We start from the raw sequence: 18,793 nt of genomic DNA, 5'->3' as shown, positions 1-18,793 counted from the left end.
GAGACACATTTATTTGCACCACATCGACAACTTTCAGCATTTGTTCCCTATGCCGCTAATGCACAGTAGGGAGCACTGGGTGCTATTTGTATGATGCGCCACATCAACTCACCAAGGCTGCTTCAACATCATGTGACCTCAACCACCTCGGACAAGGATATATGGGAACACCACCAACTGCAGTTCCCATTCAAACCACTCACTATCAAACTATGTTGCCATTTCTCCACTGTCAGAGTCAAAGTCCAAGAACCGTCTCTTCCTAACAGCACAGTTGTAACTACGCTATATGATCTGCAGCAATTTAAGTGGTATATCACAACATTTTCAAGGACAATCAGAGATGTATATTAAATGCTGGACTAAACAGTGAGGCCTACCATAAAAACTCATGTAAAAGTTAAATTTTTTAGACTTTTTTAAGGTTATGGAGTTGACTCTTATATGGATGCTACCTTTGAGGGGCTGAAATTCATGCTGCAGTCCAAAATATCTTATCATTAGCAGGAGCCCAATTGATCTTGAAATGAATAAAGAAAAAACACAATGAATCACGGTAATATGACTGTATTCCACGAGTGCGACAGTGGAACTGACCTCCGCTAAGCTGCACATAAAGGGAAGTTGTCACCTGACTCTGACCTGATGCATCTTAAACTTGTGCACTAAATTGGTGTGAATTGTACATCAGCGCACCATAAGCACAAAAAACAAATTAATTGAAGAACTAGGATCGACTTTTACATGAGATATATGGAAAATTCCAGATTTTTTGGCCAAAAATAGATGGTCGATTTTTACTTGAGTACGTATAGTGTATCCTATGAAATAATTTTTTTTATTTTCTTATTCCAGCATGAAAATGTTACACATTATTCCAATGTTCCATTAACCTCTCATTGCTCTATTCCTGTGGAAATTCTAATGAAAGAATGGTGTGATGATAATGTTGATTAGTAATCTACAAACCCAAGTTAATATTTTGAGGGTATGGGTTCAAATCCTATTTTGTCAGCTGGTGGAATTTGGATTGCGATTAATAAAATCTGGAATTGAAAGTGAGTGTTAGTAATGAGTGTCAGCTTTCATTGCTTGGTGTAAACCCATCGATGATCTCGAAGGAAGGACATTTGCCCTCCTTATCTGGTCTTATCTACATGTGACTCCAGATCCACAACATTGTGGTTTACTCCTAATTGGCCTTTATCACTCAGTCCAACAATTATTAGATATGGGCAACAAATGCTGGCCTTACAGTACACCCCCAATAAAAGACAAATGTAGAGATATTTGAATCAAGCAGACCTCAGTCCTGCTCCAAACGTGCAACCTTGCTACAAATGTAAACCACCTTTAAGCCAGGTTTGTTGACAGGTAGCTGAACTTTACAAACACATTCTGATCTGCAACATGATTTCCCCTCCTTACAATACTCAAACTTAAGACTGTTTTTATTTAAGAACAGCAAAACTGTAGCCAGAGTTTCCGTTTCAGCTGTAATTCATAATCCAGGAGCAAATTAACCCAGGTTTGCACTGGTTTTGTGAAGAGTTGCTTTCCTAAGGTTTCCATGCAACACAGTAATCGAAAACAGGGAAGAAAGGGGAATGTGTCTAAATAAGCGAGGCGATTGAGTGCTGATGAAGTCTGTTCTGTGGATGGATACTGTTAATGTAATGCAGCTTCCAAGAAGTGGTTTTCTTTTAGAGTCATAGACCCTTTGGTCCAACTCGTTCATGCTGACCAGATATCCCAACCCAATCACTCCCATTCACCGTCACTTGACCCATACTCCTCTAAACCCTTCCTATTCATATACCATCCAAATGCCTTTTGAATGTTGTAATTGTACCAGCCTCCCACACTTCCTCAGGCAGCTCATTCCATACATGCACCACCCTCTGTGTGAAAAAGTTGCCCCTTAGGTCCCTTTTATACCTTTTCCCTCTCACCCTAAACCTATGCCCACTCATTCTGGACTCACCTCCACCACCCCTACCCCCCCCCCCCCCCCCCCCCCCCCCCCCCCCCCCATCCTAAGGAAAAGACCTTGTCTATTTATCCTATCCATGCCCCTCGTGATTTTATAAACCTCTATAATGTCACTGCTCAGCCATCCATGCTGCAGGGAAAACAGCCCCAGCCTGTTCAGCCTTTCCCAATTGCTCAAATCCTCCAACCCTGGCAACATCCTTGTAAATCTTCCCTGAACCCTTGCAAGTTTCACAACATTAGGAAGGAGACCAGAATTGCACACAACATTCCAAAGGTGGTGTAACCAATACCCTGTACAGCTGCAACATGACCTCTCAACTCCTGTACTCAGTGCTCTGACCAATAAAGGAAAGCATACCAAATGCCTTCAAATCTTAAGATTTGTTTCAAAAATTTTCCTTGGTATATTTAAGTGCAGTAATTTGGTATAGTTCAATTGTTACAACTGAAAATGGGGTTATTTAAATGAATAAGCTTTGTAATCAGTGTTGTGTCCATCACCTGTAGGTAATCTGATTTTAAATAACTGAAAGTAAGGTTAAAAGAACAACATGAAAGCATTTACTTAGCATATTTGAATCAGTTTCTGAGGGAATTTAAGAAAAATATTCAAAAGCTTTTAAAACATGTTCATTACTGTACATGCATTACAAAAAAACAGCTTCGTTTTCAGAGGCTTTACTGGTAGTGTGCTGTCATTGGCAATGAATAGCTGTCACATGTGGGACATTTGTTACGTTCCACATGTTCTTTCAAGGTAATTTCAAACATGATAGCAGCATATGTTCAGTGAACCTCAGCAAGTATGGAAAGCCACTCAGAAACTCAGGACAGCATGAGTGGCAGGGTTAAGTAAATCAGAAATTGTTGAAGAAACTCAGCAGGTCGGTCAGCGTCTGTGGAGAGAAAGCAGAATTAACATTTCAGGTCCAGGGACCCTTATTCAGAACCCTGGATATTTATTAATTCTGCTTTCTCTCCACAGATGCTGCCAGACCTGCTAAGCTTCTTCAGCAGTTTCTGTTTTTGGTTCTGATTTCCAGCATCAGCAGTTTTGTTTTTGTTTAAGTGGCAGGTTTTACTGCTACACTACTAACAAAAGTCACCAGCAAGCATGGAACTGTTCTGGCTGTGATGTCCCACAATTATTTAGAGCTCAGAGCACCATTCGGTGACTTCTGCTCCAGTCTGATGGGCCAGCAACTTCCTGGTCGTAGCAGCAGCATGGGGAGAGTTGGCCACTCAGCAAGACCAGGCAAGAAGACCTCAGGGGAGTGGGCTTGGGGCCAAGGTCCACAAACCCAGGATTAAGGGGACACCTCTCTATCTGATTGTCATCATCCACCTCCAAGAACCAATGGATTCTGATCAGGTGTCATGACTTGGAGATGCCGGTGTTGGTCTGGGATGTACAAAGTTAAAAATCACACAACACCAGGTTATAGTCCGACAGGTTTAATTGGAAGCACTAGCTTTAGGAGGGACGCTCCTTCATCAGGTGGTTGTGGAGGACACAATTGTAAGAGACAAAATTTATAGCAAATGTTTTTGCTATAAATTCTGAGAGTTACAATTGTGTTCTCCACAACCACCTGATGACGGAGCGGTGCTCCGAAAGCTAGTGCTTCCAGTTAAACCTGTTGGAATATAACTTGGTGTTGTCTGATTTTTAACCTGGTCAGGTGTGACCATATAACAGCCTCAGTTGACTGAGGATCACCCCAGACATTATCTGATGCACTGTAAGTCATGGGTATGCGCTAATTGGCTGGCAGGTAATAGGAAAGGCGCTCTGAGCAGAAAAACAGGCCAACTCTCAAAACATGTCTGCTTTGTTAGTGCTTATTTGGGGGATTTTTAAAGTTCCATATATCAAGTCCTTTGATTCAGCAATTTTTGTGTCTATAATCAAGGACAATGGAGAAAGAACACTGAGCCTAAATAAACTCGGGAATTCCATATCAATTGTTCTTTCTGTAGATGTGCACAATTAATGTGAATCAGTGCAGCTTCCAGCAATTAGTTATCTTTTACGAGGCCATGCAACCTGTGGGAAGCCTTGTCTTTTAGAAATGAGTGTTAGAATTTTGGTCAAATGGCACTTTCAATTACCATACCTGCTTATAAGTGGGGCTCAGTTAGCTTATTTGGGTAAATGGCTAAAGTGTGCTGTAGAACAACACTAATGTTACTGGCTCAAACTTTGCATCAGTTGTTATAGTTCCCTGTGGCTTCATTGCAGAGGGGTGTCCCTAAGGCTATACAATCATTCCCCCTCCCCATTCCTCTTTTGCTCTCTGTCTCCTTCACCACCACGCCCCCCCCCCCTTCCTCCAGCGTCTAACAGAACAATGTCTATTGTCCCTCACATACGATGACAGATTTGCTCAGTTCAGAATGGCTTCCACTATGCTCCCTGAGTGATAATTGAAGAAATTTATTCTGAGTTTGTAAACTCAAATATTAGTCATGTTGGAATTAGAATTTCCCTCATTGTGAGAACTAGAGGATTATCCAATGATTATAATACAGAAGGAGACCATACCAATTACCCTAAACTGATTTTCTGTGGTTCTCAATGAGAAAACATTTTCCCTATTTGCTCTGTCCAGATCCCTCATGACTTTGAACACCTTTATAAAATCTGCTATCAATCTTGCATTCTCTCTTACTTTGCCAAACGAGCCATGTAACTGAAGTCTGTGCTATCTGGAGCTGTTCTGGTAAAACTTTTTTGTATCCTCTCCTGCACCTCCATATCCCTTCTAAAGTCAGTACCCAAAATGGTGAGTCATTTTTTTTAGTGATTCATCATAACTGCCTGGCTTTTGTGCTTTTTGGTCTGTATTTTTGTTTAGGCTGAGGGAAAGACAGATCCGTACAATTCTCAAGTAATTTCTAAAATACACTTGAATCTACATGTGAATTTGTGTTTGTGTTTTCCCACCGGGTTTGGGTTCATCATGCATCCTGCAGCCCATTAGGAGAGTGTGGTGTGGGGGTGTGTTTTGTAAAAGGAAGGACTGTCTTGGTTCTCCAACACAGCAGCTCAGCTCCCAATTTCAGTTAAAGGCCTTTCAAACCTCACCCCATACCCACATGCCGCTTTAGATCCCCAGGCTACTTATATCATCTCCAAGTTTCCAATGTATTATCTGTAGCCACACACTCAGTATCCACTATGTACAGTCCTCAGGAATAAGAACATAATAGAAGCAGGAGTAGGCTAATCAGGCCCATTGAGCCTGCTCCACCATTCAGTAACATCATTACTGATCTTTTTGTGGCTTCAGCTCCATTTACCTGCCCTCTCACCCTAACCTTTAATTCCTTTACTGTTCAAGAATCTGTCTGCCTTTGCCTTAAGAACAGTCAGTGACATAGCCTGAACTACTTTATTCGGCAGGGAATTCCACAGATTTACAATCTTTTGGGTGAAGAAGTTCCTCCTCAGCTCAGTCCTAAATCTGCTCCCCCTCATTTTGAGGCTAATATGCCCATTAGTTCTAGTTTCACCTGCTATTAGAAATATCCTGGAGATAATGAGGACTGCAGCTGCTGGAGATCAGAGTCAAGAGTGTGGCGCTGGAAAAGCACACCAGGTCAGGCAGCATCCGAGGAGCAGGAGAATCGATGTTTCGGGCATAAACCCTTCATCACGAATGATGAAGTGGAAACAACCTCCCTGCTTCTATCTTATCTATTTGAAATGAATAGGAAGGGTCTGGAGGGATGTGGGCCAGGTGCTTGCAGGTAGAACTAGATGGGTTGGGATATGTGGTCAGCATGGACGAGTTGGACCGAAGGGTCTGTTTCTGTGCTGTGCATCTCTATGACTCTATTCCCTTCATAATTTGATATGCTTTCACAAGATGCCCCCTTTATTCTTCTAAATCCTAATGGTATAGTCCCACTGTACTCGGTGTCTCCTCATAGGTCAATCCCCTCAACTCCAGAATCAACCTAGTCAACCTCCTCTGCACCGCTTCCAGTGCCAGTAAATCCTTTCTCAAATAAGAAGACCAAACTGTACACACTACTCCAGGTATGGGCTCACCAGCACCTGATACTTTGCAGAATGATGTCCCTATTTTTAGACTCCATCCCCTCTAGCATCCCCTCGGGCGGCACGGTGGCACAGTGGTTAGCACTGCTGTCTCACAGCACCTGAGACCAGGATTCAATTCCTGACTCAGGCGACTGACTGTGTGGAGTTTGCACGTTCTCCCCGTGTCTGCGTGGGTTTCCTCCCACAGTCCAAAGATGTGCGGGTCAGGTGAATTGGCCACGCTAAATTGCCTGTAGTGTTAGGCAAGGGGTAAATGTAGGGATATGGGTGGGTTGCGCTTCGGCGGGTCAGTGTGGACTTGTGGGGCCGAAGGGCCTGTTTCCACACTTTAAGTAATCTAATCTAAAAGACAATATTCCATTTGCCGCCTTAATTACCTGCTGCATCTGCAAACCAACGTGTGTGATTCATGCAGAAGGACACCCAGGTCCCTCTGCACAGCAGCATGCTGCAATATCTTACCATTCAAATCATAGTCCATTTTGCTTTTATTCCTACCAAAATGGATGACTTCGCATTTACCAATATTATACTCCATCTGCCAGACCCTTCCCAAACTCAATTAAACTATTTATATCCCTCTGCAAACTTTGTCCTTTGCTCTACCACCCATTTTAGTGTCATCTGTGAACTATGACACACTACACTTGGTCCCCAACTCTAAATCATCTATGTAAATTGTAAACCATTGTGGTCCCACCACGAATCCCTGAGGCCACTGATCACCACACAGAAAAACACCCATTTATCCTCACTCTTCACTTTCTGTTAACTAACTAATCTTCTATCCATGCTAATGCGTTATCAATAATGCTGTGCAATTTATGCAGCAGCCTTTTATGCGGTACCTTGTCAATTGCCTTCTGCAAATCCAGATACACCACATCTTGAGTTTAGAAGACTGAGAGGGGATCTGATTGAAACATATAAGATTATTAAAGGATTGGGCACTCTGGAGGCAGGAAACATGTTTCCGCTGATGGGTGAGTGCCGAACCAGAGGACGCAGCTTAAAAATACGGGGTAGACTATTTAGGACAGAGATGAGGAGAAATATCTTCACCCAGAGAGTGGTGGCTGTGTGGAATGCTCTGCCCCAGAGAGCAGTGGAGGCCCAGTCTCTCGATTCATTTCAGAAAGAGTTGGATAGAGCTCTCAAGGATAGTGGAATCAAGGGTTATGGAGATAAGGCAGGAACAGGATACTGATTGAGGATGATTAGCCATGATCATATTGAATGGTGGTGCAGGCTCGAAGGGCAGAATGGCCTACTCCTGCACCTATTGTCTATTATCTACCAATTCCCCATTGTCCATTGCACACCCTGTAATGTCCTCATAGAATTCCAGTAAATTAATTAAACATGACCTGCCTTTGTTGAACCGAAGCTGTGACTGCCTGATGGGACAGTTTCGTTCCAGATGTCTCGCTAGTTCTTCCTTGATTATAGATTCATGCATTTTCCCCACTACAGAAGGAAAGCTAATGGGCCTGTAATTACCCATCTTTTGTCTGCCTCCTTTTTCAAGCAGTGGCATCACATTTAATGTATTCTAATCTGCCAGAACTGCTCCATACCATCTCTTTTAATACCATGGGATGCATTCCATCAGGGCCAGTAGACTTGTCTACCTTTAGCTCCATTAGCTTACCCAAAACTACATCTTTAGTGATAATGATCTTTTCTAGGTCCTCACCTGCCAAAACGTCTTTGTCATCAATTATTGGCATGTTATTTGTGTCTTCCACTGTGAAGATTGACACAAAATACCTGTTTGATGCCTCGGCCATTTCCTCATTTCTCATTATTAAACCCCAATGCACACTCACAATAGCAATTGGAATCATTTAAAATTATGTGGGGGTTGGGTAATATAAACACCCACTATTAAATAAAATGCTGAATTGAAATACATTGTCATTGATACGAGAAGAGAGCTTACTCTAACTGTGAAAAACAAATTGTAGTCATTTTAAGCACCTTTGTAGCCACAAATTACGTGCAACGGCTATCTGTTATCACAGCTCCTTAAAACGGTCAATAATTCTTTGGTCAATGGACCATCTGGTGAGCTGAAGCCATTAACAGCTTTTCAAGGATTCACGGTTACAACGGCTATAGCTGTCGTAACAAATGCCTCCAAAGTATATCATCTGAAATTAACAGAACAGATATCAGACTTCCATTTTAAAGCAGAATACCTGGCGATAAATGCTGTGATTTTTTTTCCCTTAACTTTTGAAAGCAGGTTTTATTTTAGCAGCTCTGTCAGTTTGTGAAACATGGCAACAGAGGCTGACATTTTTGTTTGCATTTTTAAAGTGTGATCACTCTTTTGGCAATTGGAAAAGTACTGAAATATATGTCAAATGCAACATGCTGATTAATTTAAGCATTAATGTACCTTTGCAGGTTTTATCCCTGTAATGAATCACTCCTTTGAAACATATCTATATTACAATTCAGTATCCAATGACAAAATTTGACACCTTTTAGAATGTTCTTGATGACTCAGCAATCTCTCCAAGGATAATTTTTTTTGGCTTCTAAAATGCTGCAGCACCAAATAAAAATGGTTTGTAGGAGGAAATATAGTTTTCCTGTGGTTCTCATGATGGGAGCCTTGCTTTTGTGGTTTACACAGCAGGTCCCTGCAAACAAAAAACAAGAGAATGTCACAGGGTTAGATTCCAACCTCTATCTGGAGGGGGAGAAACAGTTTTGTGCCTCATTCTGCCCTTAGGTTCAGTAGCTGTTTACAATCTATTCAGTGACTTGGGTGAAGGAACGGGATGAATGATTGCTGAATTTGCTGACAACACAAAGATAGGTAATAAAGCAAGTTGTGAAAACCTGAGGAATCAGTAAAAGGATATGGATAGGTTAAAGAAACTGCGAACTTGATCATATGGACTGGGTAAGCAGCATATTATTTAAATAGCTAGATTGTAGAACTCAACAGAATCTGGGTGTCCTAGTATATGAAGCATGAGTTAGCATGCAAGTACAACAAGTGGTTAGGAAGGCAAATTGAATGCTGTCTTTCACTGAAACAGGAATGGAATATAAAAGCAAAGATATTTTGCTGCACATGTACAGGTGAAATCACATCTAAAGTACTATGTGCATAGTTTTGGTTTTATTACTAAGAAAGGGTATAGTTGCATTAGAAGCCCATTGGAAACAGACATATAGTTCTCTTTACTGCTTGTAGATCTTTCTAATTAACCTGTTGAAAAATGTTATGACACCTCTGGAGTAGGTGGTTCTTGAATCTAAGCCTCCTGACTCTGAGGTAGTGACACTACCAGTGCACCACAAGAGCCCATACTCACAGACAGTTATTTGTTTTTTACACAACTATTTTTCTAATGAACTTGTTCAGTGATGTTATTACACACCTCTGGAACAGGTGGGACTTAAACCCGAGCGCCCTGGCCAGGGGAAGGGACGCTGCCACTGCATCGCAAGAGCCCTTACACACTGACATATATATACTTGATTATAATATTGTGCATGTGATGTTGAATTTGATGGAAACGCTTCACTATAGAAACACAAAAGGGGTTATTATCCAGTATCATAATCAAATTGCAGTTATGCATCTATGAGAGACAGTATCTTCAAAGTTTGGGAATCAAATATTTGACTGAAGCAGATGCAGTATGCCCAAAATAATGATTACTTGTGGAGTTCTCTTGCCACTTAGAGACACATGATCATGTCATATCTGCTTTACTCAAAGCTGCTTTACATTTATCTTGTACAAGCAAATATAAGGCAGAGTTCATCAAACTTTTGCGTTATGCTAAGTTCTGCTAATATTGAGTTAAAGAAATTCCACAGGTTGCAGCATTTTCTGAATGGAGAACAAGTGGAGGAAAAGTTGTTATTTCAGAGAAACAAACCCTTTGAGGACTCTTACAAGAATGTGAATAAAGACCTGATGCATGCTTTCACACTGCTCTGTTAATTACTTTATGGTATTCAACAAATACAGTATCACCTTGTGTGAAATGTGATGGGCCCTATTTTCAATGGTTTGCATTTTAGATTGCACAATGGCTGCTTAGCTTGCAGAGATGCACTGCAGAACATGGGTGAAATTTTCCATTTGAAAATTTTTGGGATGTTTTTAAAATTGCGCACTGTTACATCTTGCTGAACCAAGTTTTATTTTAATGCCACCTTTTGCACTATCATGTGTCAATTACATTATTGGAGAAAATCAAAAAAGACACTTTTTAATCATGGTGAACCAGGAAATTCTTGCAGGAAAATAAAAGGAAACAGAAGACAATGTCAGGCCCTGCAAAGATCACAAACATTTGGGAAGATGACCCCCCCTCAGAATGCGAAGTTATGACTTGTGCATTGTTCTGTTTCCCAAAACATCTACATACCTTGTCATTTGTGAAACACATTCACATTTTTTTTATTTTAATGTATGTTTCTTGTTTCTGCAGGGCTTACGGCAAGTTAAAACCGGGGTAAGTCATTTTCACGCAAATGTGACAATTTGTGGCAGTTCATGAGATTCGAATATCGCATCCTCAGTGCGATAATCCTACGGGAATTGTCTCCAAAAACTGCAGAAAACCTTTGCAGACGTTTTTTTGTGCAACTGCAATGCGCTCTGCCCCAGACAAAGGGGGGGGGGGAAAAGTAAAACTTTTGCAAGTGCAACTTGCCCAAAACAAACACTCTGCGAATGACATTTCAAAGCAGCAAAAGGTTTGAAAATAGGGCCCAATGTGCACATTGTGAAAGCTGCAAGGCACAGCAAGTACTCAAAGGGTTAATGAGGAATTATATTAGGTGAGGAGCAGAGAAAATACTTCAAATAGAAAGTATTTTTCTCTTCCCCACCACAATGTGTGCCACACGGTGTTGGGCTTAAAATAAGGTTAATTAAAAACTAATAACTGGTTGTAAATCTCTTCTGTAGATTCTAGGAGACAGTTACTTACTTGAAACAGATGTGAAATGGAAAGTGAAAGGGGACAGGTCCTCACGATGTGTAAGATTGTTCCCTGCTTCATGTCTGTATTTCACGTGCTTGTGTCAAATCATTACTTCTGGGACAAACTAAATAGCTTTACCATTTCTGATTATTTTTCTGCAGTGGTTTGTGTGTTACACACATATAAATATGCCCATTTCCTTTTCCTCCACCACCATGGGCAGGTCTCTTTAAGAGAAGTGTTGTCTACTCTCAGCCCTCTTCTTTTCCTTTTTCTAGGTCATCGCCCACCATTTTCTGACTGAGAGGACGGGTCGGTAATCTGTTTCAGGCCAAAGCCAGTGTTTGAGTTGGCTTCTAGGAAGTGCTTGAGAGCACCATAGACTTACTGAACCTCTGATCCTCCCTCTCTCCCTGCTGGGAAGTACCTTGTCTCTACTTACCTTCTCAAGATACCCCAGCAGGTTAGCAGGCCTGAACCCATATTGTGAAACTCTGTAATGTGGCATATTGATACTTCAAAGCCACAGGCCAACCCATAGAATGCTATTATTTAGTCAGATTTTTTTTGATATTAAAGCTTAATGTTGTGGAAGAATCTGTGTAATTGAAGTCAAGCACTGAGTGGCATAGACAATCCAAAAGTGAGCACCATTGCACTAGCTCACGATGACTACAAGGTGCACTGAAGGCTAAAGAAAGTACAGTTGAATTGCCGGTTATGAAATTCCAAATCATGTTGTGGTTGTTTGCAGAATTGCTTCTTGGAGTGTGCATACCAGTACGATGATGACGGTTACCAGTCCTACTGTACCATCTGCTGTGGGGGCAGGGAGGTACTCATGTGCGGAAACAATAATTGTTGCAGGTATGATCAATTCAGATTTCTACAACTAGGAAATGGAAAAGAAGAAATGCAGAATGCACAATCACCTTATAGGATACTAATGGCAATGCACTGTGATGAATGTACTTTCCACGGTTGTGACAGACTGAAAGCAAGTCACATGCTGCATGATCCAGGAGTTATCCCATTTTGCAGTAACATTGTACGTTACATTCTATATCTTTGCTGGATATGAGTGTGGATAAGTCACTTATTGTCAGATTATTACAGGCTTAAATCACCACATTTAAACCACAATATTTAAATCATGTATGCAGATAAATCAGAATGAGGTAATATTGAGACTTAAGGCAGATTTTATGCATACACACTCAATTTGGGAAAAATTCTCTTTAAGAGCTTCTACCTAAGAAAATATATTGTGTAAATTAATCTCACAAATACTAAAATAACCTATACATCCGTAACATCATTTTAGACTTTAAGGTTCTCCACTGTAATTATGCTATGATTAATTTGAATTTTCATTATGACACTGTCAGATTGGGCAATTGGAATAAAACAGGGCTTTTTGAAGTTAAGATTTTCAATTTATTAATTGATAAAGTTGCAGTATTTTTGATGCATAATAAAGGCTATCAACTCTCGGGGTTAAAATAATAATCCAATAAAAATTGCTGTTCTGAGATCAAGTTGGCAGTGCCTGGAGTTACGGATCATCAGAGAGGAGATCAAAGAGTGCTGAAGAGGGAAGGCAATCAATCTGTGAAGCTGAGGGCTGGGCTAATTAGTTTGAATGGTTTGGATGGAGCAGTTTTTGTCAGGTGTGTCCAGGAAGGATTCCTGACTCAATATGTAGCTAGGCTGACTAGAGGGGAGGCCATTTTAGATTTGGTGCTTGGTAATGAACCATAGCAGTTGTCAGATCTCTCAGTGGGAGAAGATTTCAGTGATAGTGAACACAACTGCATGAACTTTACTATACTCATGGAGAGGAATGGGAGCAGACAGTATGGGAAAGTAGTTGAATTATGGTACTGGAAAGATATAGCAGGACAGGCAGCATCCAAGGAACAGGAAAATCAATGTTTTGGACAAAGGCCCTTTATCAGGATTCCTGATGAAGGGCTTTTGCCCGAAACATCGATTTTCCTGCTCCTTGGATGCTGCCAGACCTGCTGTGCTTTTCCAGCACCACACTCTCAACTCTAATCTCCAGCATCTGCAGTCCTCACTTTTGCCTAGTATGGGAAAGTATTTAATTGCAGAATGGGGAAATTGCAGTGCTATTGGAACTGGGACGCCTAAATCGGGAACACATGTTCTCAGGGAAATGCACGACCGAAATGTGGAGGTTGTTTCGGAAGCACTTGGTAATCGTGCTGGACAGGTTTGTCCCATTGAGGCAAGGAAGGGATGGTAGGGTGAAAGAACCTTGGGTGACAAGGGATGTGGAACATCTAGTCAGGAGGAAGAAGGAAGCTTACTTAGGTTGGGGAGGCAAGGATCAGACAGGGCTTTGGAGGGTTACAAGGTAACCGGGAAGGAGCTGAAGAATGAACTTAGGAGAGCTAGAAGGGGACATGAAAAGCCTTGGCAGGTGGGATTAAGGATAACCTTAAGGCATTCTACATTTATGTGAGGAGCAAGAGGATGGCCTTAGAGAGGGCTGAGCCGATCAGGTTCAGTGGAGGGAATTTGTGCCTGGAGTCAGAGGAAGTAGGGGAGGGCCTTAATGAATATTTTGTTTCAGTATTCACTACTGAGAGGGACTTTGTCCTGTATGAGGACAGCGTGAAATAGGCTGATATGCTCGAACAGGTTGATGTTAGGAAGGAGGATGTGCTGAAAATTTTGAAAAGTATAAAGATAGATAAATCCCTGGGCTGGACAGGATATACCCAAGGTTACCATGGGAAGGGAGGGAAGTGATTGCTACACCTTTGGCAATGATCTTTGCACCCTCACTGTCCACTGGAGTAGTACCAGAAGTTTGGAGGGTGGCAAATGTTATTCCCTTTTCAACAAAGGGAATAGGGATAATTCTGTGAATTACCAAACCAGTCAGTCTTATATCAGTGGTGGGCAAAGTATTGGAGAGGATTCTGAGAGACAAGATTTATGATTACTTTGAAAACCATAGTTTGATTAGAGATAGTCAGCATTGTGAGGGGCAGGTCATGCCTCACAAACCTTATTGCATTATTTGAGGATGTGACAAAACACATTGATGAAGGTAGAGCAGTGGATATGGTAACATGGATTTTAGAAAGGTATTTGATAAGGTTCCCCATGGTAGGCTCAATCAGAAAGTAAGGAGGCATGGGATACAGGGAAACCTGGCTGTCTGGATACAGAATTGGCTGACCCATAGAAGAGAGAGGTTGGTGGTAGATGGAAAGTAATTAGTCTGGAGCTTGGTGACCACTGATGTTCTGCAGGGATGGGTTCTGGGATGTCTGCTCTTTGTGATTTTTATAAATGACTTGGATGAGGAAGTAGAAGGGTGCGTTAGTAAGTTTGCCAATGACACGAAAGTTAGTGGAGTTGCGATAGCGTGGCGGGCTGTTGTAGGTTGCAACAGGACATTAACAGGATGCAGAACTGGGCTGAGAAATGGCAGATGGAGTTCAACCTGGAAAAATATGAAGTGATTCATTGTGGAAGGTTGAATTTGAATGCAGATTAGAGGGCTAAAGGTAGGATTCTTGGCAGTGTGGAGGAAGAGAGGGATCTTGGAATCCATGTCCATGGATCCCTCAAAGTTACCAACCAGGTTGATAGGGTTGTCAAGAAAGTGTATGGTGTGTTGGCTTTCATTAGCAGGGGGATTGAATTTAAGAGCTGTGAAGTTATGCTGCAGCTGTTGGAGTCCTGGTCTGACCACACTTGGAATATTGTGTTCAGTTCTGGTCACCTCATTATAGGAAGGATGTGAAAGCTTTAGAGAGAGTGCAGAGGAGGTTTACCAGGATGCTGCCTGGACTGGAGGGCATGTCTTCTGAAGAAAGGTTGAGGGAGCTAGGACTTTTCTCATTGCAGCGAAGAAGAATGAGAGGTGACTTGATAGAGGTGTACAAGATGATGAGAGGCATAGAGTAGCTAACCAGAGACTTTTTCCCAGGGTGGAAATGTCTATCATATGGGGGCATAATTTGAAGAGATTGGAGGAAGGTTTAGGGGAGATGTCAGAGGTAGGTTCTTTATGCAGAGAATGGTGGATGTGTAGAACGCACTGCCAGCAGTGGTAGTAGAGTCAGAGACATTTGGGACATTTAAGCAACTCTTGGATAGGCACGTGGAAGGATATGTAGGTTAGTCTGATCTTAGAGAAGGATAAAAGGCCGGCATGACATCAAGAGCTGAGGGCCTGTACTGTTCTATGTATTATGTGTTACTGGGGTCAAACCAGCTGCCTATATTTATCTAGCACCTTTAACATAGATAAAATCCCAAGACGCTTTATATAAGAAAAGTATGACACTGAGCCACCCAAGGCGATGTTAGATCAGACGATTAATTTATCTCTCGCCACCACCCGCCTACCCCCAGCTCACAAGCCTCATTCATAATGAAGGGTTAATGCCCGAAACGTCGATTCTCCTGCTCATTGAATGCTGCCTGACCTGCTGTGCTTTTACAGCACCAAACTCTTGACTCAGATGATTAAGAGTTTGGTTGAAGAGGAGTCTTAAATGAAGACCATACTGTATTTGGAAAGCTGGAGGGATGGAGATGCAGAGCTTGGGACACAGCCAACTGAAGGCACAGATATCAATGTTGAATCAGTTATATTTGGGAACGCAGTAGGGCTGAGAATTAAAAGGAACAAGATATTTTGAGGGGCTGTGAGGTTCAGGGAGATTAGAGATGGGAAGCAGCAAGCAAAGCATAAATGGTCATAACAGAGGCAACAGAACTTGGCAAACATTTTCTCGAAGGAGAACCCGAAAGAATATTATGCATTGCTCTTTTTGACACATACAGGCTCCAAACCACAGTTGAATCCCAGTCTTATTTTCATCTTTAGATATGTTCTGCCTCTCCACTATTTATCCATTTGTTCCTGCTTCAATACAGCTTCAAACATTTAAAAGCAAGGTTTCTTCTATTTAGTGACTAAATGAGAAATTGCTTAATTTACATTGATATGTAACATGGTTAGCAACCCACAGTGTTGTTATGCCTTCCCCTCCCAGCCTTGCTTCCTTTCTAGCTATCCAATCATAGCAAGAGTATCTCAAACAATGGCTTCTCTGTCTGACCCTGCACTGCCACCTTTGAAGTCCCAAGGATCCAGCTGTACCCTATACATTTCCTTCCGTATGTTTTCATTTGCTGATATTACTTATAAAGTTTTTAATCTTTCATACATGTACCATTCAGATTTCATAAGTACCAGCCAGTGACATCTAACATCCTTCCTTGACATTCGGTGGCATTGCTGAAGCTTCACTATCAACATCGTGGAGGTTACCATTGACTAAAAACTGAATTGGAGCTGCCATACAAATACTGTGTACAACAACAGCTCAGAATCTGAGAAGTTTGTGTCAAATGACCTACCTCCAGACTCTCAAAGTCTCTTGAGCATCTTCAAGATACAAGTAAGGAGAAGGTTGGATTATTCTCCACTTCCCTAGATGAATGCAGCTCCAACAGTACAGAAGAAACATAAAACCATCCAGGACAGGTTGTTGCCTGGACTCAATGGTTTGAGTTGTAGGGAGAGGTTGGACAAGCTAGGACTTTTTCCTTTAAAGCATGGGATACTCAGGGAGGATCTTATAGAGGTGTATAAGATCATAAGGGGCATGGATAGGTGAATGCCCTCAGTCTTTTTACCAGGGTTGGTGAATTGAGGGCATCAGTTTAAGGGGAAAGATTAAAAGGGAACCTGAGGGGCAACATTTTTACACAGAGGGGGGTATGCTTTTGGAATGATCTGCCAGCTGAAGTAGTTGAGGTGGGTACATTAACAAGATTTAAAAGGCATTTGAGAAGAAAGTGAGGTCTGCAGATGCTGGAGATCAGAGCTGAAAATGTGTTGCTGGAAAAGCGCAGCAGGTCAGGCAGCATCCAAGGAGCAGGAAATTCGACATTTTGGGCATAAGCCCTTCTTTAAAAGGCATTTGGACAAATACATGAATTGGAAAAACTAGAAGCATATGGGCAATGTGTAGGGAAATGGGGTTAGTGTGGACGGACATTTTGGTCAGTATGGACCAGTTTGGGCCTAAGGGCCTGTCTTTGTGCTGGAGGACTCTGTGACTCTATGACAAAGCAGCTTCTTTGATTGATAACTCTTATCAACTTAAAACATTCACTCCACCAAAACAAATGTACATTAGCAGCAAAGTGTCCCAACTACAAGATGCACTGCAGCAATCACCAAGACTCCTTTGACAGTATCTTTCAAATCTAGAACTTCTAAAACCTAGAAAGGCAACAGATGCATGAGGATGCCACCACTTGTAAATTCCCTTTCCAAGTAACACACTGCCCTTACTTAGAACTAGATCATTCCCTCATAATTGTTGGATCAAAATCTTAAAGCTTCCTTCATAACAGTATTGTGTGTATACCTGCCACTTGCCACCGGCTTCTCAAAGGCTTTAAGGGAGGGTAACGAGTTTTAATCTTTCAACAATATTCATGGTGCAGGGTCCAATAAGGTTCACGTTGCAGGAAAGAGTTAAAGAAAACCTTATACCACCCAGCCAGACTTTTCCAACATTTCTTTTGATCTTTGGCTAGATGTCAATATGATCTCACCAAGCAATGTCTTTCCAGGAGGATGGCCTCTTTGGTGATGGTATTAGCTATTTCCAGGACTTCAGTGCCTGTGATGTGGTTCAGCTAGTGAAGATGCTGTGGAGGCAGCACAGGTGGAAGCTCTCTCACAGATGTACACAACTGCAGTCAGAACCTATGGTTATGCCTTGGAAAACTGTTGTTTTCTGATTGTGGACCAGAAAAAGAAGTTCACAGATGAGTTTTCCCTGTATACAAGGAACCTCAATTATCCAAACATCGATTATCTGAACAAGGTCACAGGGTCCCGATGCATTTGATTATCGAACTTTCAATTATCTGAACAAAGTACTCCCCACCCATGTCATTAGGATAATCGAGGTTCCTCTATTTATTTGAGTCTGAAGCTATCTGAAGTTGAAAAGACCTCCATCGGGTCAGAAGGGTAAACAAATAACCTCTTTAAGGTTTTATGTTGCCTGCAGAAGCATCAAGCCAAAGAATATGGTGAATAAAGGCAGGGCGAGCACACAACCCTGCTTCACATCATTGGAGATTCAGAAGGAATTCGGGAGGTTGCAAATCATCTTTGACTTTTCTGTATTAATTTTCATGAAACTACTATACCGGGGCATACAAACTTTTCAAGGATTTTGCAAAGGCCATCTCGGCTCATGGTGTCTAGTGCCTTGTTGGAATCTACAAAAGTGATATATAGACCCTTGTTTTCTCAAAATGCTTTTCTTAGAATTGTCGAAGTTCAAATCCTATGTCTGTGGTACCTTTGTATGTTTAGAAACTGTTGGCTTTACTCCTGTGGTCTTATAATGCTAAGCACAACCATGTTCCTGTGTTCTTGTCAGGACCTTCCACACCATAGAAAGGAGAGTGATCCCCCAGTAGTTGGACCAGTTTGACTTCTTTCTTTTTTGTACAATGTTGTGGTAATGGCATCATGAAGATCCTGTCTAATTCCCAGCAGACCATAAAAAGTGTGGTATATGGAGTAGGGCCATCAGATGTAATTTCATCGACTCTGGGAACTTTATTAAATTAAGTTCCACCAACTACAGTGGTGCAATGTGAACGCATTTCCACAATGTCTAAACCTGGGTCTCTGGGTTGCTCAGCCAGTGACATTACCACAATGCAAACATCCTCCCCC

The 18,793-nt window shown here is 41.7% G+C and overlaps 1 protein-coding gene across 10 annotated transcripts in view; it reads left to right on the top strand.

Annotated features, from left to right (window-relative positions):
• The window catches only part of dnmt3ab (DNA (cytosine-5-)-methyltransferase 3 alpha b), a 608,585-nt gene that overhangs the window by 466,732 nt on the left and 123,060 nt on the right, over positions 1-18,793 (top strand). For 7 of the 10 annotated variants that reach the window (XM_060854172.1, XM_060854182.1, XM_060854146.1 and 4 more), the window contains 2 exons: positions 10,531-10,554; positions 11,783-11,895. In XM_060854172.1, coding sequence (XP_060710155.1) covers positions 10,531-10,554; positions 11,783-11,895 — 137 coding nt within the window. The remainder of the gene's footprint in view (positions 1-10,530; positions 10,555-11,782; positions 11,896-18,793) is intronic. The other 3 variants (XM_060854193.1, XM_060854164.1, XM_060854156.1) reach the window with 1 other exon arrangement.

This window comes from Hemiscyllium ocellatum, chromosome 3 (genome assembly GCF_020745735.1).
Source record: "Hemiscyllium ocellatum isolate sHemOce1 chromosome 3, sHemOce1.pat.X.cur, whole genome shotgun sequence".
Taxonomy (NCBI): domain Eukaryota; kingdom Metazoa; phylum Chordata; class Chondrichthyes; order Orectolobiformes; family Hemiscylliidae; genus Hemiscyllium; species Hemiscyllium ocellatum.
Note: the sequence above shows the minus strand (reverse complement) of the source record. Positions and strands in the feature narration are given on the sequence as shown.